General features: G+C 49.6%; 1 protein-coding gene across 1 annotated transcript; it reads right to left on the minus strand.

Annotated features, from left to right (window-relative positions):
• Positions 1-3,048: 3,048 nt before the first annotated feature.
• ZSCAN2 (zinc finger and SCAN domain containing 2) lies at positions 3,049-23,838 on the minus strand. The gene is made up of 3 exons (XM_046010279.1): positions 23,707-23,838; positions 21,376-21,886; positions 3,049-7,033 (listed from the first exon to the last, which is right to left on the minus strand). Exons 2-3 carry the CDS (start codon positions 21,776-21,778, stop codon positions 5,592-5,594), a joined length of 1,845 nt encoding a protein of 614 aa, XP_045866235.1. The 5' UTR covers positions 21,779-21,886; positions 23,707-23,838; the 3' UTR covers positions 3,049-5,591.
• Positions 23,839-24,072: the final 234 nt, after the last annotated feature.

Consider the following 24,072-nt stretch of genomic DNA (forward strand, 5'->3'; position numbering starts at 1 on the left):
GATCTCTGTCTGTGAAATAAACAAATAAAATCTTTAAAAAAAAAAAAAAAAAGAAAAGAAAACCTCTGCGATGGTCTGTGAGGGACTGTGGGGGCAAGCCCCCCTTTGAGCCTGTGATGAGACAGGACCCGACCTTAGGGATAAAGGCTGGGAAGAGCCGATCACATGGTCACATGCAAGGAAGGGCCAATGACAGTTGTGGGTCTTCTTGAGGCCACTCTGGAAAAGACTCATAGCCAATCTGTCATTTGTATTTCAGTGTTTTGTTGTTTTCTCTGTTCTTCCCATGGCTTTTGTAGTACAAGTGGCCCTGGGCAATGTCCTTACTGAACCTCTCCTCCCAACCTCCACATCCTCAGCCCTAAAGTGGGGATATGGACCTACCTCACTTACTCCCTGCCTCATCATCAGGATTGAGTGGGGCTGTGGGTCTAGCTTAGCACAGAGCCTATGCGTGGTCACCACAGCGTAAGCTGTCACTGTGAGCTACTGTGTCTTATCAGAAACTATAAACACAACCCAAAGGAAAGTAAAATTCCATGAAAAAAGAGAAGTCTCATTATGACCTGCCACAAGTTGTAAAATCTCTTAATAAAAGTGAGGGTGTGTGGTTAGTGGTACAAGTATCTGGAACCGGGTCTGTCCGGCTCCCAACATTCCCTCCACTACGTCCAACGTGAGAACAGGGGCAGGGGGACAAAGTCCTGCTTGGAGAGGACCCGAGGAGGGCTTCTAGGATGTGGCTAAGTTGTTTCTTGATGTGGGTGCTGGTTACACAGGTGTGTTCAGTTTGTAAAAGTACAGTCAGGGCACCTGGGAGGCTCAGCCGTTGAGCGTCTGCCTTCGACTCAGGTCTTGATCCCGGGGTCCTGGGATCAAGCCCCACATTGGGTTCCCTGCTCTGCGGGGAGCCTGCTTCTCCCTCTCCCGCTCCTCCTCTTTCACTGTGTCTCTGTCAAATAAATAAATAAATCTTAAACAAATAAAATCTTTTAAAAAAGTGCAGTGAACTTACACTTCCACATACTTATCTGTGTGTTGTATTTAGAAAAAAATTAAGGGGCACTGTCTCAGGATATAGTCCTATGAATGCACTGGGACCAAAGGGTGAGAATGAGAGACAGTCTCCAAGTTCCATCGCTTGCCCAGAGAGAGGAGAAACAGATTGTGTAAAGAAGATGCCTAGTTTTCCATTGCCTTTTTGATATCTGTGGTATTTCAAAAATATAAGTTGTTTCATTAGGATGCTGGTTAGTTGGTTGTTTTTAGAGATTTTTCTTATTTTTTAAAGATTTTATTTATTTTTCAGAGAGAGGGAGCACAAGCAGGGGAAGTGGCAGGCAGAGGGAGAAACAGGCTTCCCAGTGAGCAGGGAGCCTAATGTGGGACCTGATTCCAGGACCCTGAGATCACAATCTGAGCCAAAGGTAGACACTTAACTGACTGAGCTACTCAGATGCCACAAATGTTTTATTTTTTTAGGTAATCCTTAACACCCAACATGGGGCTTGAACTTAACAACCTCGAGATCAAGAGTTGCGTGCTCTAGCGACTGGGCCAGCCAGGAGCTCTGGTTAGTTGGCTTTTATAAATGTCTTCAGCTGTAACTTCATCCACCAGTACCAATAAATCATAACTTAGGTGGGAGGCACTGAGGTTAAAACTAACTTACATTTAACATCTTAACCAAAGGGACGTGTGGGAGACAGAGTCTCCCACGAAGAGAATGAAGTGTCATTTTCCAGCTCAGAATTTGGGAATCTACCTGCCTCTTGCATTTCCATCTATCCCCATGAAGAGAACTCAACTCGTAAAAATTAAGGGAGTTCCTGTCACACACCAGGCCCTGAGCCAGGTGCTGGAGACAGAGTTCGGTGTGAACGCGACAAAGAGAAGGCGGAGGGGCAAAATCCTGTCCCAGGCTCTGAAGCTGGACAGTGCACAGGCGTGGAAGCAGGGTCAGGTCTGCCAGAGAAGTGCAGGGAAGGCTTCTCAGAGGAGGGGGTACCCAGGCTGAGTTTCCAGAGCTGCGCAGGTATGCCCTAGGCAGACGAGGCATTCCAGCAAAGGGGAACATCATGAGGACAAGGCAAGGGCACGTTCAAGGGGAGCGGTCAAGGGGCAAGGATGGTCAGGGTATTGGGGTGCCATGAAGAGGTTCCACAGAGGCCCTGTTGGGAAGGCTTCATGTGCGTTCCAAGGAACATGGCCTTTCTGTAGGGATGGGAGCCCCTGGGGGTTACACTGTGCTGTGACAGGCTGTGCTCTGTGTTGGAGGTCACTCACGCTGTCTGTAACTTGGAGGATGAAGTAGAGGCAGGGCTGGCGGGAGCTTGGGGGCTACTGCAGTTACAAGGGGCTGAACTGTGCCCGGGGCCGGAGGGGGACGGTCACGTGGGAGCTGGGAGGTGTTAATAGGGAGACAGGATCTGTAGGGCCAGATTCCTGAGGGCTCCAAGGGAGGCAAGCGAGGGAGTGTTGGAAGACTCCAGGTTTGGGGTTGGGTGAGGCCGGGTGAGGCAGTTCTGCTCACAGAGGAGATGCAAGGGAGGCCTGCAGGGAGGTGGCTTCTGGACATACTGGGTCTATGGCTCTCGGAACGACGGATTGTGGCACATAAGCTGCGGGATGAACCTGGTAGAGACTGGAAACCAGGGAAGGAAAAAAGTGGAGGCTAACACAGGTGGAGATGGGTCTCGGCCACCCTGAACGCCCATCTCCAGGCTGAGCCAGGAGGACGGAAGTGAGGCGCGCACTGTGAAGTTGCTCTGGGCCTGGGATGCTAAGGGAGGTTCCTGACATGTTCTCCAGGAAGGGGCACCGAGCCTGGGAGTTGGCTGGGTCTGAGGAAGAGGACTGAAGAGTACAAAGCGGCCCCCGTAGGCCCCAGGAGAGGGAAGTGGGCAAGTCACAGAGATATGCCAAAATGGGCATGGGGAACTTGCTGATGGTAAAGCATCGCTCTTTATTTTCTTTTTGCCATTTATTATATATTAGAGAGAGAGTGCTGTGGGGTGTGGAAGAGGGGGAGGGATGGGGGAAGCAGACTCCCTGCTGAGCAGGCTCCTCGAGGAGACTCATCATGACCTGAGCCAGAACCAAAAGTCAGACACTTAACTGACTGAGCCATCCAGGAGCCCCTTATAAATATTTAACTGTCCCAAGGCTGTTCCCATGAACTCAGAACAAACCGGGGACAAAACCTCAGTCCCTAAAGGCGTGTACATTTAGGGGAGATGTTCTTGGTATAGAAACATAGGCATAACTGAATTGAGAGCCAAGACATGGTGGAAATAGATCTGCCGAGGGGACCGGGGCTTCCTGATGGCTTTTAGGGAAGAAGGCTCTGCCCTCCCATCCCACACCGAGTGGCATGAAGGCCCGTATGTGCCACGCCGTCCCTGCCTCGTCAGACTGGCTTCATGGGCAAGCAGGACAGGAAGCGAAAGACTCTCGACCTTTCTAGGACCATGGTGTGTCATTTCCCATTGTGGGTCCAGCCTGATCTTGTGTCCCGTTTTTCTAAGATATTTTCTGTGCCTACCAGGTAGAGAGGAGTAAAATAGAAAGTTTTGCAAAGCTTAACGTCAGTTCTTTTTTTAAGTTGAGACTCAGGGGAAGAAGAGAGCCAGTATCTTCTACAACCCAAATCCCAGAACTTATTTTCAGCTAGGAAAGCCCCCTATGCATTCTCCCTTGAATGGCTCTTGTAGCTTCCCAGACAGATGGGATTATTCCTCCTGTAAGAACTTGATGGAGACAGGTAATGGGATTTCTTGTTCATCACCTTTCCCTAGTACCTAGCACAGTGATGGTACTTAAGTCCTCAGTGTTTGCCAAGTTAAGTGAAGGAATGGGATTAATGATGGGGATCTTAGAGCCTAAATGGTTTGGTTTAACAACCATCATTGCTGAGCTTAGAAATGTCCTTCTTGTATCTAATCTAGTTGATTCTGGATAAAGATGATTCCCAATGACATTCTTATGAGGCCACCTGGCTCCTTAGCCAAAGCTGCCACTCCAAGTCTTGGTTGACAGACTGAATGAATGCACAGTTGGCAAAGGACAGTGGGCAGATGTGTGCACAGGTCAAGCATATAGGTCTTGGTTCACCAAAGGTGTGTTCTTTAAAGCCACTGATTTTTATTCCTTGAAGGTCCTGGACCACTTTCAGCCTATGGCAGGAGGTGAGTAGGTGGGAAGTGAGGTGTGGATTGGTTAATAGTCAAGTTCACATTGAAAGGCAGATGCAGGAAAAGAATGGGACTCTATTTTACTAGGAAATATTGAGCATCCATTCTATAAGAACCAAGGCCCATTGTGAGCACAGGCTCTATGCACTAGAAGAGGTGGGTTCATATTTCCCAGAAACACCTTCTCTGTTCTCTTCTTCCTTATAACAAACACCTTGACCTGCTATCATCCCTTGGTCTTTATGGTTTCAAGGCTCAAGGACCCAAGAACAAAGCCCTGGTAGCATCCCAAGATCAAGGATGACACCTGTAGGACATCTCCTATTTCAAGCTCAGATCTGTCCAGAGGACAGAGGATGTGTCCCCAGAATCAACACTTCCTTAAAAATATGAAAGTAAACAAAAGCTACCAGACAGAATTCTAGACTTGCTCATATAAAATAAAAACGAGAACAACAGGGGAATGACAAGTGCATAGAGAGATGATTTGGGGGCTAGTATCTGTGGGGGTGAAGACACAAGCCAACCGTGAAGGGTGCAGGACTGTTTCACCCTCAGAGAACCCACCACCCACCAGCAGTAGGTGGCTGGTGGTCCCTGATTTCCCATTCAAAAAACAAAACCCCACAAAAACTAGTGCATTCCCCTGGCAGCCAATTTACCACAGGACAGTAAGCAGAGACACAAGCAAAGGTGTGCATCTCCTCAGTTTCTACCCTCCCTGGTGGGCACTGTTCAACTCTTATCAGTGGAAAGGCTATGGGAACACTGGTTCCAGGCCATACTTCCTCCGGTCTCTGGGACCTTGACACTTTCTACAAATAGAGAAGGGCTTTACCTTCCTCTGGATGACTCAGAGTTGGAAAAATCCATCTACCTTGACCTTTGATTTGAGAATCAAAGCCCAGGACACAAGGCCAGGGAGAGCCACTTCTGACCTAACAGCTGGCATGGCAGGAGCTCCTGGCAAAGGCACCGTAGCCCGACCAAGGGGCGGCAGAACTACCAGACTGCACCTGTCACTTTCTAGTATTTCTGAGGCCTCAGCCTGGGCTGTGGGCCATGCTGTCTTCTGCCCCCCACGAGAAACACTCACCCTGTGCTACCAAAGGGGAAACTGAGGCCCAGAGGACCAAGAGAGAGGAAGTCAATCGTGTGTCATGCAACAAAACAGAAAGAGACCCAACTCTGCGGTCTTCAGTTTCTCTCCTCTGTTCTGGGGGTGGGACTCCACGCACCGAGATGGCAGCATATATTAGAATCGGGGGTGAACGAGGGTGAGATTCTGGCCCAAGTCCCTAGAGACCTCTTGGGAAGAATGGCTTTCCTGGAGGATGTCACCATTTGGGGGCAACATGGCTGGGCCCTGACCACCCTCCCCACTGGCCCTCAGCCAGTTCAGTAGGCTTTGTCTTTGGCGTGCGTTCTCTGGTGAGTGATGAAGTTAGAGCTGTTGCTAAAGCCCTTGCCACACTCAGGGCACTTGTAGGGCCTCTCCCCTGTGTGGATGCGCTGGTGGATGATGAGGACGGAGTTCCAGCTGAAACCCTTACCGCACTCGGGGCAGCGGTAGGGCTTATCCCCCAAGTGGGCGCGCTGGTGCATGACCAGGATGGAGCCACGGCTGAAACTCTTGCCGCACATTAGGCACTGGTAGGGCTTCTCGCCCGTGTGCGTCCGTTGGTGCACCGCAAGCTGCGAGCGCTGGCTGAAGCCCTTGCCGCACTCAGCGCACTTGTATGGCTTCTCGCCAGTGTGAACTCGCTGGTGTTTGAGGAGGTTGGAGCTCCAGCTGAAGCTCTCCCCGCATGTCAGGCACTCATAGGGCTTCTCGCCGGTGTGTGTGCCCTGGTGCGCGATGAGGCTGGAACTCTGGCTGAAGCTCTTGCCACACTCGCCGCACTTGTAGGGCTTCTCCAGCAGATGTGTGCGGCGGTGCGTGGCCAGGTTGGAGCTGCGGCTGAAGCTCTTGCCGCACTCGCCGCACTGGTAGGGCTTCTCGCCAGTGTGTGTCCTCCGGTGTGTGATGAGCGCCGAGCTCTGGCTGAACCTCTGCCCGCACTCGGCGCACTTGTAGGGCTTCTCGCCTGTGTGGATCCGCTGGTGCCGGATCAGGTTGGAGTTATAGCTGAAGCTCTCCCCGCACTCCTTGCACTCGTACGGCTTTTCGCCTGTGTGGATGCCCTGGTGCGTGTTAAGGCTGGACCGGTTGCCGAAGCTCTTCCCACACTCGGGGCACGAGTAGGGCTTCTCACCCGTGTGGGTTCGCTGGTGGGCAATAAGATTGGGGCTCCTGCTGAAACTCTTGCCACACTCAGCACACTGGAAGGGCTTTTCTCCCGTGTGGATCCTCTGGTGGGTGATGAGGTTTGCACTTCGGCTAAAGCTTTTCCCACAGTCTCTGCATTTGTAAGGTTTCTCCCCTGTGTGGGTGGTTTGGTGTCTGCTGAAGTTGGAACCATCGCTAAAGCTTTTCCCACATTCGTTGCATTTGTAGTATTTCTCTCCTGTGTGGGTCCGCTCATGGGTGATCAGGTGGGATTTCCGGCTGAAGGTTTTCCCACACTGGGGACACTCGTAGGGCTTCTCACCCAGATAGGTGCCCTGAAGGCCGATGAGCTGCCCAACTTCCCTGCCCTGAGTGGGCACCTCCCTGTGGTCCCCACTTGGGGCATTCCCCTGTGGCCCCCTGGAGCCACAGTCTCTCTCAGAGTCACTTTCCCAGTCGGATTGTGGAATGCCTTCCCCTTCTGGCATTTCTGAGAACATCTCATGTGACTCGGCATCCTCAAATAGATCCTGATTGGAGTTCTCCCCATTGTCACTCTGGATCTCAAAATCTGAAACAGTGAAGAAAGACATATGATTTATACTCGATTTCCTGTAATGATGAGAGAAGGAAAGGAAACCTGAGTGAAATATTTTAAAAATTAAAGAAAACTAAGAGGCTAAAGGATCCTCAAAACTTTTAAAAAACCAGGTTCATTTCCTTCTTCGTGATTATCTAGTTGTCAGTACTTAGACCACTCGGTGATCACCCAGAATTTCTAAATCTTAAAGATTTGGGTTGTAGGTCTGTACCTGTATCTCCATTGGGAAGCGAAGTCAGGTGGGAATCTAAAAATCCTAATCAACGGAAAGCAACAGGGTACACAGTGACCCCCAATACTCACCATGGCAGGTGCTCAATTAAATTTGGAGAATGACCCCCAGTATTCACCATGGCAAGTGCTCAATTAAATTTGGAGAATGAATGAAAGGGTTTTTCATTGGTACCAGAGAAATTTCCCTAAAGCTCAGTCTCCTTTCAAAAAGAGCAAATATAATAATTCACCCATTATTGTATATCCTGTGTTTATAATCTTATTAGATTATAATAAGTAAGACACAGACAAGATGACAGGGTCCCTGCAACAAGGACTCTAGGTGCCTATACGATGACAAGTGGGCGGTGAGAAGAGCCTTAAAATGGATCTGCAGCAGGATTTTACGGCTGGACCTCCCATCATAACGTAAAATGCCTACCGGCCAGAAATTTGTCAAATTCTGCTGCCCAACACTTATCAAACATTTTGGTGGAAGAAACCAGGAGGGGGCACCTGAGTGGCTCAGTTAAGTATCTGCCTTTAGCTTGGATTGTGATCTCAGGGTCCTGGGATTGAGTCCCTCATTGGGCTCCCTGTTCAGCGGGGAGTCTCCTTCTCCCTCTCCCTCTGTTCCTCCCTTTGCTTGTGCTTTCTTGCACACTGTCTCTCTCAAATAAATAAATAGAATCTTTAAAAAAAAAGAAGAAAGAAATCAGGAGGGCATATTGCTGACAACATACGTGTCCCCTTCCTTCACTGAGAGACCCTGATTTTTATTCCAGGATCCAGCAGTGGAGAGCGGTGAGCCTGGACCTCACTGTTCTGATGCCCATAGAAACTGAGCAGCATGTTGATTTCATGGCTCTGGCCGACAGTAACGAACAGTCTGAGAAGTGTCATCAGAAATTAATGGCTGTCAGGAACGTTAACACTGCCAGGAAGTTGTTGGCAACACTGTTTATGCCACACAATGTCCTCTTGATGAACAAGGAAATTTTCCTCTCACCGACATTCCCAACAGCATTGCTGTTCTGAGCCACTGATGTGTTTGCCTCACGGCTGTAGTTGTAGCACCCTCCCTGCCTTGCCTCCTTGGAAGCTTGGAGCCACATGCTCAGAGAGAATACTGGATGTCTGTACAGCCTGGGTTCTTTCATTTTTCCCTCTCATTATTTCGTTTTCTGCTATAATTTCCTTGTGCTTGCTCCCTCCTTCCCTCCCCTCCCTTCCTTCTTCCCTCTCTCCCTCCCTGCCTCCCTCCTTCTTTGGTTAATCTTTCCTTTATTATTTCAGTTTTAGTATATGTGCTGTCAAAGCGAGCACCCTCATGCTCTCTTTCTGTAAGTTGTCTTCACTTCTTTTTTTGGAATTCTGTAGGGTGCACAGAAATAAATCAATGATTTCTTGATCAGGATGACAGCCTGATTATTCCTAACATCAGACCTCTAGAGAAAGCACATCCATCCAGAACAGGGAAGACAATTAGTAAAATAATTACACAAGGTCCTAGTGACATTCCCATCACTGAAGCTAATAGTTTATTGGATGGTCGATTCAGTGATTATTAGTTTCTGTAGGTGAAGGTAAATTTCTGTAGCTGCACAAGATAAAAACGGACACACCCTCAGGCAGATCTTGGGTTCTGGTTATGCTATCGTCCACAGCAGATTGTATTTAACCATACAAGTAGGCCTGTGATTCCACTTCATGCCCAGTAACACACACGCTGCTGGTGATCTGTGGCTCCAGGCATCCAGAGGACAGATACAGGCACAAGGGGCACAGCGCATGCTCCCACATGGCCAGGACCAGGAGTCCTGCGCTTCCACGACCTCCTGCAACAGGGTTTTGCAAGTTCTAGCACAGAGGTCAGCTCGCACCCCTCTTCTACAGGGTCCTTCAGGCAGAGGTCCTGATTTATTTTCTGCAAGCGAATACTGCCAAAAACATTTCTTAAAGTGACCAGTAGGGGCACCTGGGTGGACCAGCCCACTGAGCCTCTGACTGTTGGTTTCAGCTCAGGTCTGATCTCAGAGTTGTCAGACGGAGCTCCAGGTCTTGGGCTCTGAGCTCGGCAGGGAGTCTGCTTAAGTTCCTCTCTTTCTCTCTCTCTGTCCCTCCCCCTGCTTACTCTGCACTCTCTCTCAGATAAATAAATAAATAATTTTTTTTAAGAAAGCAGTTTAAAAAAAAATTTTATGTATTTTTTATTTATAGATTTTATTTATTTATTTGACACAGAGAGAGGGAACACAAGCAGGGAGTGTGGGAGAGGGAGAGGCAGACTTCCTGCTGAGCACAGAGACCGATGTGGGCTCAGTCCCAGGACCCTGGCATCATGACCTGAGCCAAAGGCAGATGCTCAATGACCGAGCCACCCAGATGCCCCGATAAATCATTTTTTATCATTTTTTAAAAAATGACTTTAGAAATTGTTCTCTTCATAACAGGGACATTATTGGATTAGGTTTTCCACTGCCTTAAAATCAGAAGAACTCGTTGGTAGGTTCTGGAATGAACTCGGAAGCAACAGGGAAAACAAACAAAAACTCAAACTGCATAAGCAGTGAGACTAGGAGGAAGATTAATTTGCAGACACCGAAGTATACAAGGGCTTCCAGAAACAGCAGAGATAGGGCAGAGGTCAATGGGGCAGGAAGTGAAGAGAACGAGCGTGGAAAGTGGTGTGGGGGGAGGGGCATGGGGATAGAACTGAGGGGCAGCTGACCTCAAACAGTTCAGGCGGAGGGGCGCCTGGGTGGTTCAGCTGGTTGAGCATCTGACTCTTGATCTTAGCTCAGGTCTCGATCTCAGAAGTTCAAGCCCCGCCTTGGGCTCCACACTGGGCGTGGAGCTTACTTAATTAAAAAAAAAAAAAAAAAAGGATATAAAAAAAGCTGGGGCAGAAAATCACTTCCTGAAGGTAAGGGAGTCCCCCTCAAGAGCACCAGGGCATTCAGGAACCGGGGCGAGCAGGGCTGGCTTCTCCGGTTCAGAGAAGCACGGGAGGCGCTTCTACAGCCAGAATCCCCCAGACGACCACCCTTTGCAGGAAGCTTTGTTTCTGTAATTAGAGAGAGCCTTTGACCCTCACACATTAATCATGGCAATTATGACTGAGAAGGTGACATTTTTCACGCATTAAAATAAAAATAAACAAGGGGCTCCTATGTGGCTCAGTCAGAGTAGCCTCTGACTCTTGGTGGCAGCTCAGGCACGAGAACAAGCCCCAGCTCGGGCTCCCCCGCTTAGCTGGGAGTCTGCTTAAGAATTCTCCCTCTCCCTCTGGCCCCCTCCTCCCTGTGTACACTCTCTTTCTCTGAAAAAAACAACAATAAAAAAAACCCACAAAAAACAAAAAGGAGAAAAAGACATTAAGAGAAACAACCGCCTCCAGGAAGGAAGACCCCACAGTAAAAGCTGGAAGAGACAGGGAGACAGCAGGAAGAGATGGAGCGGGATATGGCAGGATGCGGAAAAGCAGAGGAAATCCCGAGACTGGAGCCCAGGAGGAGGAGTGCAAAGGAGGACAGGCACTCTGGCAAGCAGAGAGGGAAAAGGAGGGCCGAGAAGAGCAGGGAAAGAAAGGGGAATGAGGAGGACAAAGGGATTAACGAGAAGGATGGAAAGAGAAGTTGGACTAATGGAGAGCCCATCTACACATAACTGGAGTTCTCAAACAGGGGAACTACACCGAAGGAACAGAACAAACATGAACGTAGAAAGTTACAAGGACCCTGGGAAGGTGCACTGTGTTAGGTAGACTACTCCAGAGGTTAGCGATGAGACGGAACACAAGGCAAAAGGCTCGACTCACTTATGTGGGGCAAGAGAACCACCTGGGCTCAGACTTCTCTACAGTGACATTCATATCTGCAGACACGAGGCAGACAAGGAAAGAAAGGGGATGCCCAGGATTTTGTGTTCAACAAAAACGTCCTTAAAGTATCCCGTTGGCAGGTAAACAGCTTTGAATACACACAAATTCCCAGAATATGGTTCCTACCATAGGAACTACTAAGAAGTGAGCTTCCGTCCACCACGAGATGAAGGGATCTCCGAGCAAACGGGCTGGGGATGAGCACCGGATACACCAGACTTAAGAACGAAGCCTCAAATGACTATGGCCATTATAATGAGAAGAGAATGTGGAGGCTACCCAGTAACGTAGAAGTGGTACTTTAGCCAAAACTGGGGTTGAGAGAAGGTGGGACGGAGGATATGTTCACTGACTGATATATGTTCATGGATTGCCTCCCTAACCCTTACCTCAAAGTGTATCATTTAAAATTGGCAACTCACGTACCAAAGCTGCCTGCAAGTGTCTCCCAGAGCAAAAATCAACCTTAAGGAGCACCTGGCTGGCTCTGGGGGTAGAGCATGCAACTCTTGACCTCAAGGTCAAGAGTTTGAGCCCCACGTTGGGTGTAGAGACAACTATAAAAAAAACAAAACAAAACAAACAAAAAACTTTAAAATGTTAAGACAGGATTACTGACTGAGACCAGGGGGTGGGGAGGAGAGGGACTATCTTTGTCAGATGTTCAAACACACTACAACATCCCAGGAACGAAAACACTGATAGACAGTAAGACCAGAGAAACGACACAAACACTCTAGAAACAGACTCAGTAGACATGTGAATTCAGAACTGAACACAGGTGGCAAATGGATAGACAGATGAGCAGAAAAGAAACAAGAATTTAGTGACGTTAGGGGCACCTGGGTGGCTCAGTGGGTTAAACCTCTGCCTTCGGCTCAGGTCATGATCTCAGGGTCCTGGGATCGAGCCCCACATCAGGCTCTCTGCTCAGCAGGGAGCCTGCTTCCCCCTCTCTCTCTGCCTGCCTCTCTGCCTACTTGCGATCTCTCTCTGTCAAATAAATAAATAAAATCTTGGAAAAAAAAGAATTTAATGACACTAGAACTTGAACATCTGACAAGGGCAGCCTCTCAAATCCACAGAAAAAAGGTACAACATTCAATGTTCAATAAATGATGCTGTACGACTGGTGAGGCCAAATGGAAAAAAATCTGAAGTTGGAGCCCATACTGTCAATTGGTCAAAGATTTAAATGTAAACAAAACCAGTATCCCAACTCTTAGATAGGAATGAGAATTCTCTTCTAATCAGAAAGCCTTTCGATGTGATACATAATTTTTGTGATTACTTTCTACCACCTCACTGCAGAGAATCCAGACCCAATGACCCCCCTGCCCTGTCAGTGGCTTAAGGACCAGCCGCACCCTCTTTTACTAGACAAAGAGGCAAGACTGAGTTGGGCTCCACACTCAGCTGCTCCGCCTGGAGTCTGCTTGAAATTCTCTCTCCCTCTATCCCTCCTGCTCATGCTCTCTCAAATAAGTAAATCTTAAGAAATGCATCCCTGAGATAGACTTAAAAGAATATATGATTCTTGGGCTGCCTCTGTGGCTCAGTTTGTTGGGCATAGGACTCTTGGCTTTGGCTTGCGTCATGATCTCATGGTCTTGGGATCAAGCCCTACTTGGGCTCTGCACTCAGTGTGGAGTCTGCTTGAGATTCTGTCTCTCCCTCTCTCCCTTTCCCCACCCCACTCTTGATGTGGTGACTCTCTCTCTCTCTCTCAAAATAAATGAGTAAATCTTAAATATATATATATATGCACATATACGTGTGTGTGTATATATATGAGTCTCCCCTCGTGCACTGCTGGTGGGAATGCAAAATGGTGCAGCCTCTATGGAAAACAGTATGGTGGCTCCTCCAAAAGTTAAATACAGAATTATCATATGATCTAATAATTCCACACCTGGGTCTACATCCAAAAGAACTGAAAGCAGGGACTCAAACAGGTTTTCTTACATCCACGTTCCTGCATTATTCATAATAACCAAATGCTGAAAACCCAAAGGTCTATGAATGAATGGAATATTATTCAGCCTTAAAATGGAATGAAATTCTGACCCATGCTTCAACATGGATGAACACTGAGGACATTATGCTAAGTGAAAGAATAAGCCAGCCATAAAAGGATAAACACTGTATGATTCCTCCATATGAGGTACCGAGAGCGGACATATTTATCATAGTGAGAGAAATTAGAGTGGTGGGTGCCAGGGGCTACAAGGGAGGGAGGGAGGAATAGGGAGTTCTTTACTGGGCACAGAGTTTCAGTTGGAGAAAAGGAAACAGTGCTGAAGATGGATGGTGGTGGTGGTCGTACAACGATATGAATATATTTATTGCCTGTGAAGTGTACACATAAAAATGATTAAAATCGGGGCACCTGGGTAGCTCAGGCGTTAAGTGTCTGCCTTCAGCTCAGGTCATGATCCCGGGGTCCTGGGATCAGGCCCCACTTTGGGCTCCCTGCTCAGTGGGGAGCCTGCTTCTCCCTCTCCTACTCCCCGGCCTATGTTCCCTCCCTCGCTCTCTTTCTCTGTCAATTAACGAATAAAATCTTTTTAAGAAAATGGCAAATTTTATGCCATGTAAATTTTATCACAGTCAGAAGAGAATAATACATGGCTCATAATTTTAGGTACTCTATCAAATTTAAAATAGATGACATTACCTACTAACTCTGAAATAAGTTTTAGAAGATTAAATAAATGTTCAGAAAGGCAGAGACTTCTCAGAAACACTCTATTAAATTTCTGATGGTCCAGTAGGCAAAAGAATTAATGAGTACTTCCCTGACCAGTAGTAAGGTGGAACATGTGGTTTCACAAGGTTATAATTCACTTTTCTACATTTCTAAATTGCCCATTCATATCTTTTATCTTTCATTCCACTGCACTGACTTTTCTTACGGACTACAGAAGCTCTTACAGATCAAGGGCTTTTTGTTGTTGTTTTAAAGATTTGTTTATTTATTTATTTATTTACTTGGTTAAAGATTTTATTTATTTGTCAGAGAGAAAGAGAGCACACATAAGCAGAGGGAGATGAAGAGGGAGAGGGAGAAGCAGACTCCCCACTGAACAGGGAGCCCGATGCAGGACTCAATCCCAGGACCCCAAGATCATGACCTGAGCAGAAGGCAGAAGCTTAACAAACTGAGCCACCCAGACATACCAAGATTTACTTATTTTAGAGAGAGAGCGTGTGTAACCTCGGGGGGGGGGGGTGGGGGTGGAGGGGAGGAGAGGGACCGGAGGGGAAGGGGAAGCAGACTCCCTGCTGAGCAGGGAGCCTGACACCGGGGCCTCCATCCCAGGACCCTGAGATCATGACCTAGGCTACCCAGGCGCCCCCAGATCAAGGGTGTTTGACTCTTATCTGCTGTTCGCAGACTTTGTTGCAAATATTCCCTTCCAGTTGGTGTATTGTCTTTTAACTTTGTTCATGGTGCCTTTTTTATACAAAGGACTTTTCTGTTTTCCTGAGTGCAGTCCAGCTTTGAAGATCGCTGTCTTGCTTACGAAGTCCTTCACCGCAAGTTTATAAACATATTCTCCTACATGTTATTCCAGGTCTCTTAGAGTCGAGATCTATAATCTATCAGAAATTTGTCACCTGTGAGGCAGAGATCTAGTTCTGTGTACGTTAAGAAGGGTCCAATGGTCGTTTTTTAGAAATGGTGAGACCACTATCCAAAGGCCATTCACTGAACCTGTTGCTGAATTGCCTTGGGCCCTCTTCCTTCCCTTCTGGGTTAGTAAACAAAAGCCACAGTCAGGCTGAGGCTAAAGCAGTGGTTGTTGGACCTTCCGCCCCCACCCCCCACCTCCACAGGGGGCTCACATGCAAAGCACATCCACACGGCTGCTCGCAGGGCTGTGCATGTCCCCCTGCCCAGCCAGACACCTCCTCTTCCTCACTCACACTGGAAAGCATATCATGATGAGTGTGAGGAAAACAGGTATCAGTGAGGAGATAAACCTGAATTTACTGTGATTGATTTAGAAAAATGAACTAAACAGTCGCACACTTTGGCACTTTGGTGTGGGTTAGACTCCGAATTCTGGTGACGCCCACCTGATTAGGACACACCACAGTGTCTCAACGCCGTGGTCAGAGCCATTGGTCTGAAGTGCAGGTGTAATTCTCACCCAGCTTCCTCCCGGGCAGGGTTCTCCCCATCAGGGCGCTCTGGTGCCTGAGTGACTGGGAGCATTGTTCCCCCTGCACTCAGGCTGCCTGAGAGATTGGCCTCTGATAACAACGGCAATGAGCTCTGTTATCGGTTTAAATGAATGATTGCCCAACATTCTACAGTTAGAACCTTACATCCCTCTCAGAGCTCTGTAAGGTCTACACTGCAAATATTCCAGTGACTTAAAGGTGATTTTTGTTTTGAAACTGAGAATCGTAGCTTTAAAAGGACAAACACCTCTCCAAACGCCCCAACACTCCCCATCTCCTGTCTTGTTATGAAAAATGCATGCACTTGCTCACTGTTGGCAAGGAGGGAGCCTTTCTGGGGCAGCAAAGGCAGGCTAGGTAACCTGTTGCCTGTGCTTGCTCAAAGCCAGGTGAGGCTCCGGATGCCTGGGGAGGTCAGCTGTGACTCTGGGGCTCACCTGTTGGGTAAGAGGAGGTTTGAAGTTGACAACCTCCACTCCCTTCTAGGCTAGAGCAGTGCTTCTCACACTTCAAAGTGCAGACGAATCACGCGGAGGTTTTGCTGAATGCAGGTTCTGCTTCCTGTGGGTTGGGGTGAGACTAAGCTGCTTTCCAAACAAGCTGCAGGTGACGCCGGCACCGCTGGTCCTCGGACCACACTTTGAGTAACAAGGCTCTGAGCGGTGGTTTTGACACTTGGCTGCAGCTTAGGGCCACCTGGGAGTTTTCAAAAACTTCCTTGCCTGGGCCACACCCCATGCCAATGGAACCAGAAAATCAGAATCCCTGGGAGTGGGACCCTGAGTGACTCTGATGTGTGGCCAAATTTGAGAACCAAAGGTCTAGCGTGGCAGCTCGATAACTGGAGACTAAATCAGGACCACTTGGAGGGCTTGGTAAACCACAGGGTAGGGGGCCCCAACCCCAAAGTTTCTGGTTCAGTAGGTGTGGGGTTGGGCCCAGGAAGTTCATTTCTGACACACGTGCAGAGGATGCTGATGCCGTGGGTTCAGGGACCACACGCTGCACCGAGGGTCACGGATTTACACAGCAGGGTTCGTCCACTTTGAGCCCAAGAATTTCCCCTTTGTTCCCTCTGACGTCAGCAGTTTCTTGGGTGGTGGAGCTTCTGTGAGATCAAATCTGTGTGTCAGGAGAGGAGCATTTCACCTTTCCCCTGGTGTTGCCCCCACACTGGTGTGGGGGTGGGGGGTCTGGGGAAGGCCACTGGGGCCTCTGACTCCCCCCGTCTGCTGGCTCTAGCGCTATCTTTCTGCTCGCCACTTACAGAAAGGTGCACAAACCCTGGGCAGACCAATAGGACGACAGTCCCGGCGCAAGCTGTCTCAGCTCTACAGTGACCATAGTTTCTGAACCCAAAACTGGGCCATACAATTTAAGAAATGGTTTCCGCCCTCAGGCCGCTGATGGGTAGAGAAGTCTGAGGTAAGGCCTGGCCACCCACCATCAAACTGAGACACTCTGATGATGCGCAAGGACAAGTATTTCATATTCAGGATTACCCTGGATAATCTGGGTTGTCATTCACCAAACTGCCAGAAAAAAAAGAAGAAAAGGAAGTGTTCTGGGTTTAGGTTGGGCTTTCATAAACGGTCTTTCAGTGGGTCTGTGAAACGCAGACTGAAAACACAGCCTCCAGGCAAAAACTACAGGGGTCAATCTCACATCAACCGAAAATCCTCTTCCCTGGAGAGACAGGCTCCACAGGACCAGTGATGCCCTCCTGAGGCCTGCGATCGCTGCCCTTCCCTGGTTCATTGGCTCCGTCCTGTATTCATTAATGTGCAAGTGCGTGGCCAGCTTCCCCACACAAAAGGCACATGTCCTCCCTGGGGGTGCGGCTTCCCCATACCCACGGTTTCCAGTCACAGCTTGTCCCACGCAAGGAAATGCCCTTGGTCTCCTGCATGATTCCTGCACTTTGGACGGACAACATCCGGTCAGAGAGGTCACCTTCTAGTTTATACTCAGGTCAGACAGGGCGGATGTCCTTGAGCCTTTGGAATTTGAGGAATGGGAGTAGCACAAGCCTCCGTCCTCAGAAACATGTTTTATGTACAAATACCTTTGCGGCGCCTGGCCGGCTCAGTCGGAAGAGGACGGGACTGACTCTCAATCTCGGGGTGGTGAGTTCAAGCCTTGTATTGTGGGTAGAGATTACAAAAAAAAATTAAAAAATTTAAAATATCTCTATTAATAGCATTATACATGATAGTATTCACTGGGTTGGCTGAACAAAGCATTCATGTGGCACTTCCAAGAATGAAGACGCCAGAGACTGAGAGCAAGGGCTCTGTTGCTGGACTGAGCTGTCCAGGCTGCCCCTTGGTCCGAGCCTCCCCCCAGGTCTGCAGCCTCACCTCTCCTGCTTTCCAGACTTGGCCGTGGCCAGGCTGTGTTCTGCCAAATGTGGCCTTGACCCCATTTTTGTTTTAAAACAAAAGCTTAGCATGGCTTTCTCAAGGAAAAGGCAAGAAGCCTGGAACAAAGAAGCGATCCGTCCGCCTCCTTCATGGACCGTGCTAGCAAGGAGCCTCTCCGCACCTGCCAGTGGGCAGGAAGGGTTCGTGTGTTCACGCCTGCAATACTGAGCTCCCACGGTGTGGGGGGCTCTGTGCACGGTGCTGGGAGAGAAGAAAGGAAAGAAAGAAGAAAACAGGTTCCATGCCTTCTGGGATTTTAGAAGTTGCCAGTACAAATGAGACAGCTATTCATATAAATAGAAAACAAGATGGAACATAATCAAAAGCTAAAGGACAAGGAGAATCCAAAAGCTCTGGGGCAGATGGCTTTGGGGAGAGGGGCTCAGAGGTGCTCCCAGGAGGCTGGGGCTGGCAACAGGGAAGGGAAACCAGAAGCCAGAAGTAAGGACGGCTTTCTGGAGTGGGTCTCTAAGGGCATACACTCAAAGGACATGCAGGATTTTATCAGATGGGGATGGGACAAAGCCATTCCCACTCAACACTTCAGAGCACAGATGCACACTAGAAGGCATAGACTTTGCTCAAGGCACAGCAAGATCTGGTCTGAATGGAGCCAGGGCAACGGCGGGAGGACCACAGGCAGCTGCAAGGAAGCTCGGGGCAGTCACATGAGGCCCCGGTTCTGAGAGAATAAGGAGCTCATGCTTGATTTGGAGACACCAGGAAACTCATGAAGATTTCTAAGCAGGAGAGCACCCAACCGCTCAGGTAGAAGGGGGCAGGGGCCCAGGAGGGGCAAGAGGCTGGGCCGTTGGCAGAGCTCTGGGCAGAAACACCAAGAGCCTGGAGGAGGGCCACATGTGGGGATGAACACGTTCTTGGGACACACTCACAAGGACATATGAGCTCATCATTTAAACCAGCAGCACAGGTCCCATCTTCATGGCAATTTTAAGAACCTTGAAATGTGAGTACCCAGAGGTGCCTGTTAATCAAATATTAAATAACCACTGTCCAAACAGGGATTGAAATGTCCGGTGCTGGCTAAGTGCGTCCAAAGGTCCCGAGCTAGAGAAACAGAACAGAGGTCAAGTGGTTTACGTGGAACAAATGTTTGAGGGGATGAAGACGGTGCACAGGTTCCTCCAGGTGATCACGGGAAAGGTCAGCAGACTCGTTTGTTAGGTGAGTGGAAACCGACAAAGCCAAGCTCAAGTCAGAGGACTGACGAGCCCATAGCCAGCCGGGAGGAGAGGGCCTGCTCAGACCTGAAGCTGTGCTTCACGACTTCCCCAACAAAACAACAACCCCAGGGGGTGCGTGGGTGGCTCAGTCAGTTAAGTGTCCAACTCGGGTTTGGCTCAGGTCATGATCTCATGGGTGGTGGGATCAAGCCCTGAATCCGGCTCTGTGCTCAGCAGGGAGCCTGCTTGAGATTCTCTCTCTCCGCCCCTCCCTGACTCATGCTTGCTCGCGCTCTCTCAAATAAATAAATCTTTAAAAAAAAAAAATAAAAATAAAGAACAACCCGAAAGGTCACTCCTCAGCTCTCAACCCCTTTGGCCTCTCCACAGTATCTGACTAAAGACTTTGAAGTTCCTTACAGACTTGTCACATTCATCACCAGGCAAGCAATTTAAGTTTTTAGGACAGGATGAGAGATTTCTGTTTTCTTTTTAATAGGAAGAGTAAAGTGAAGAGTTATTTTTCGGGGCCAAAGAAAACCAGGAAACTTGCTTCAAACAAAACCTACCAAACACATGTGGGAGCAAACAGACTGGAGTTTGAATCCTGGCTCCCCCACCTCCCATCGAGGGTGTGACCTTGAGTGAGGGCTTGACCTTGCTAAGTTTTCATTTCCTCATCTGTAAAATGACAGTCCCACCCACCTCCCAGGATTGCTAGTGAGCAGGACATGTGAGGAGCCAGGGGCAGGGCTGCGCTCACAGGAGGCCCTCAACATCAGTCCCTTCCTCCAAAAGCAGCTTTACTCCTCTACCTCCTGTGTCCCTGGGCTTGGTCACAGCCTCTGCTCCCAAACCGCCTCCTTTCCTGTCTCCTCTTCCCAGTCTTCCGAATCCTCCAGACTCAGTGCCTCTGAGTTAGCCTCTGAATTCGTCTTAGTCCTTGCCTGCAACGCCCCATGGGAACTATCACTTTGTACCACCGATGGGATAAAATGCTTAAGAAGGTGTGCCATGTCCTCAGACCCATGGGCTCAAATCCTGGTTCAGCCGCACACTAGCTCGGTGATCTTCATGGAGTCACTTAACTTTTAAGAACATCACTTTTCTCCCAAGACGGTGAAGTGTCCGTCAGTTTTGCATAGTGGTTGCTAGGAACAAGGCCCGGACCAGAAAGGGACCTGCAAACGTCAGCTAGTGTCACTGCTGGTTCTTCTTACCTGTGTCCAGTGTCCGCCCCTTGTCCTGTTGTCCCCACCTCTGCCCGACCCCTCTCCCAGCCGCCTGATGTCTAGGCAGCTTCCTGACTGCTCTCCTGCCGCTGGCCTCTCCCTACTCGAATCAAACCTACATCCTGTTGCCAAATTCCACTTCCTCCCATGCCCCTTGGGCTCCAGTTCAAGAACCTGCTGAGGCCAACGACATTCAGTTCAAGCCCCCACCCACCCTTCCCCCAAACTCCACATCCTACCACTTCCTAAAAACACACTTTCTACTCCAACCAGCCAGCCTCCCTTCCTGTCACCCGAATCAGCGAGCTTCGTGCTTCCCCCCCACCCCCCACCTTTCTTCTCGGCTGCCAAACCCTCCCTGCTGCCCTGCACCTTTGCAAACCCAGCTCTGGCCTATAACCTCGTGCTCAAGCTCCACGTGCTGTCTGACCTCTCCCAGCCTCTCCCCTCCTATCTCTGAACTTCTGCGGCTCTCATCAGGGCCCGGGCAGCCATCGTCCGTGGGTCCTGAAGCAGCCCCAGGGACACGGGCAGATGCAAAGGAAACATCTGGTAGTCAAGGGAACCCAGTCTACAACTGAAGACCAGAATGGAGACAGAGGAGTTAAGTGGCATGCCAGGATCCCAGAATATATCAGTAATGCCGGAGACATGGACGGTAACCGTGGCAAAGAGCTCACGTTTGAAACGACTCAAAAGCTCACGATAACTTTATACCATAGCAAGTTCCCAGTTACTAGCTGGTGTACTCATCACTGATTTCGAGTTCATAAAATAAACACTTAAAAATTAGGGTTATCTGGTTTTTCAAATTGCTGGAACTTCAAATATTTGGATGTTTGTTGCACAATCAAGGGAAGGTGCCAGGGGACGGTTTATGTGGTCTTCAGTCCCCCTCCCCATCACCTCTCCCAACCACTCTGAATAAACAAAGAAGTAAACACTGTGCTTATTACACAAATACAGCTCGAATCGTCCTATAAGGCTCTCCTATACTGAGACTCTGGAACCACCATTGCACATGAGGGCATTAGAAAGGGTGAGCGTGTCCAGGTTGCCTGCAGCAGCAGCAAGACAGGCTGTCCCCACCTCCGTCCTGAATACCACCCTCTCCTCATCCACAGACACCACACTCCTCCACGGTGGGGGATGCTCCCACCCTCCTCCGTGGGGCCCAGCATCTTACCGCCCTCCCGAAGGGTCTGGGTCAAGTCCTCCACCAGGGCCACAGCCTCCTCACTGGTTTCAGGACGATGCTCTTGCAGCCAGGCCTGAATTTCCCTTGGTAGCATGGTCAGCATCTGTTCCTTGGTGTGCACTTCCGGCCTCAGCCAGCGCCGACAGAGCTCTCGGAGGCGGCCAAGTGCACCCTGTGGCCCTCCGGCGGCCTCCCCATGGGGGCTACCCTTGCCAGCACCCTGGGGAAAGGGCTCCGACTCAGGGCCATCTTCCTGCAATACAGCTTCCTGCACCCAAGAGTCGTCCTCCAGGATCATGGTAGTGACCTCCTCCTGTTCGTCTTCCTCTTGAGGCACCTGGACCAAAGGGCTCAGGGAGCTGGTCACTCTCGGCCCCTCTGCAGCCATCATTCACCTTCCCGGGGCGATTGCCCAGGCCTCTAACCTTGAACCTCAATCTTCTAGAGCTAGGCTCACGGAGGAGACACCTCCTGCCTCAAATTTCAACAAGTAGTCTGGCTGGAAAATGAGAAAGAAAACCACAATCAATAAGTAGTCTGCCCTACAATGATCTCACTCACTGGAGCCCAGGTCAGGCCACCAAGTGAGTCTTACATCCGCCAATCAACACCAGTTTCCTGTCCATCTTAAAGGAAAAATGGCTTACTCCTGAAAACCTCTCTCTGTGGCAAAGGAAGTTAAGAAGAATCACAAGCACAAAAAAATACACAAATTTTCTTACCAAAAGAATGAGTATCAGAAATTCAGAGTCCTCCTAAGGACCCAGGACTGAGTTATTCTGCCCTAAATCAGTTCAGAGTGAGTCACCTTGACCTAACATACAACTCAGTCCCTTAACCTCATTGCCGATCTAATAGGTAGAGATAATAATACCCATCCTTCTTATCTTCTGGGGACATCTTTAGGATTAGCAATGGATCAGATGTCAAGATACTTTGAGCCTCACTGCGAGGAAGGCAGTATCTGAACTGCATTCTTACCATAGGAGTAAGAAGTTTTAAAATATTTATGCTCTTCAATGCAGCCTTGGCTCCCTCGGGAATTTATCTTTAAAAATAACCATCTTTGGGGGCGCCTGGGTGGCTCAGTGGTTTAAAGCCTCTGCCTTCAGCTCAGGTCATGATCCCAGGGTTCTGGGATCAAGCCCTGCATCGGGCTCTCTGCTCAGCAGGGAGCCTGCTTCCCCCACCCCCCTTCCCTCTCTGCCTGCTTGTGATCTCTGCCAAATAAATAAATAAAATCTTTAAAAAGAAACCATCTTTGAAGAAAAATTTATTTGCAAGTAAACAAAACCATAGCCTTGTTTCTAAATGCAAAAAAAAAAAAAAATTGACATTTTAAAAACCAGCAGCAGAGGAATGGTTAATGAATTATGCCACATCCGTACAGTAAACTGTACTTAAAACTACACTGATTTAATCATGGCTACCTTTGGGGGTTGGGGTACTGACTGAGAAGGGGCTCAGAGAAGCATTTGGGGTGCTGGAAATGTTCTGTATCTTGATTTGATGAGGGTTGCACAAAGCATATGTATGAAATTTAAGATCTGTGCATTCTGCTGCATGTAGTTTTAAGTATTTTTTTTAAAATTCTGCTGATAAAGATTAGTAACAATAATCTGAGATAATCTTCATAAACATGAAAATTAGCGATAAAAACAAACCTAGCTAAACACAAATACCACAGGATGATCCCATATCCGTTTAAAAATGAACACAGCAGTGAAATTACTATTTAAAATAAAGACTATAAAAGCAATGAAAAATCATGTTTTAAAAATCACTACCACATCACAAAAACTCTGATAACCCCCCCTTTAAAAAAAAATGGGGCGGGGGGCAGAGGAGGAAAAAACAGAAGAAAGCAAATCTAGTGGGAACCCCGAAGCTCTCAGTGTGTATTTACCAAAGGGCTGTGAGAGGCACAGGTATAACAGAAGTCCGGATTGGGAGCCGGGAAAACTGCTCCGGGTCAGCTCATTCGCTGTCTGCCCCGGGCCAAGACACGCCCCCTCGGAAGCTCAGTTTCCCCATCGGTAAACGACCAGCTGCGCCGGACGCCGTCCAGCGTGGCTTCCAGTCCCAACCCCGCGCCCCTGGCTGGATGTGCAGGGAGCTCATCAGCCCAGAGCAAGGTCCGGGTGCGTTCGCCGAGCCGACCCGGCGCGTCAACCCGGGGGCCCCCGCCCGCGGGCGCGGACAGAGCCCCCTACGCCCCTCCCCCAGCAGGGCTGCCCGCACTGGCTCCAGGCCCGTTATTCTCTCGCCGCGGGCTACCCCCCGGCCCGCGCCGCTCCAGGCCCGTCTCTCCGGGCTCACCTCTTGGGAGACCAGGTCGGGCTTCCGCAGCCACTCCGCGCGCCAAAGCGCCTCCGGGCACGGCCCGGCCCCTCCGGACTCTCCGCGGCTCAAGCCCGAGGGGCACCGAGAACAATGGACGGGAGAGGCCCGCCCCCCGCCGCGCTCATTGGCCGCCGAGAACGCCCCCTGGAAACCCTGCTCTCCTACTGGCGAACCCGGCTCCCAGCCCGACGGCGGGGTGGGGAGGCCGGGCCGAGGGCATTGTGGGAGTTGTAGTCCACCGCGGCGGCCGGGCGGCCGGGCGGGCGGGGGGCGGAGCTGGGGGTTGAGAGCCCGGGCGGTGCTGCCGCGCCAGCCGCAGGCAAATCCGCGGACTGGCCCTCA

Source organism: Meles meles, chromosome 6 (genome assembly GCF_922984935.1).
Source record: "Meles meles chromosome 6, mMelMel3.1 paternal haplotype, whole genome shotgun sequence".
In the NCBI taxonomy this organism is placed as follows: Eukaryota; Metazoa; Chordata; class Mammalia; order Carnivora; family Mustelidae; genus Meles; species Meles meles.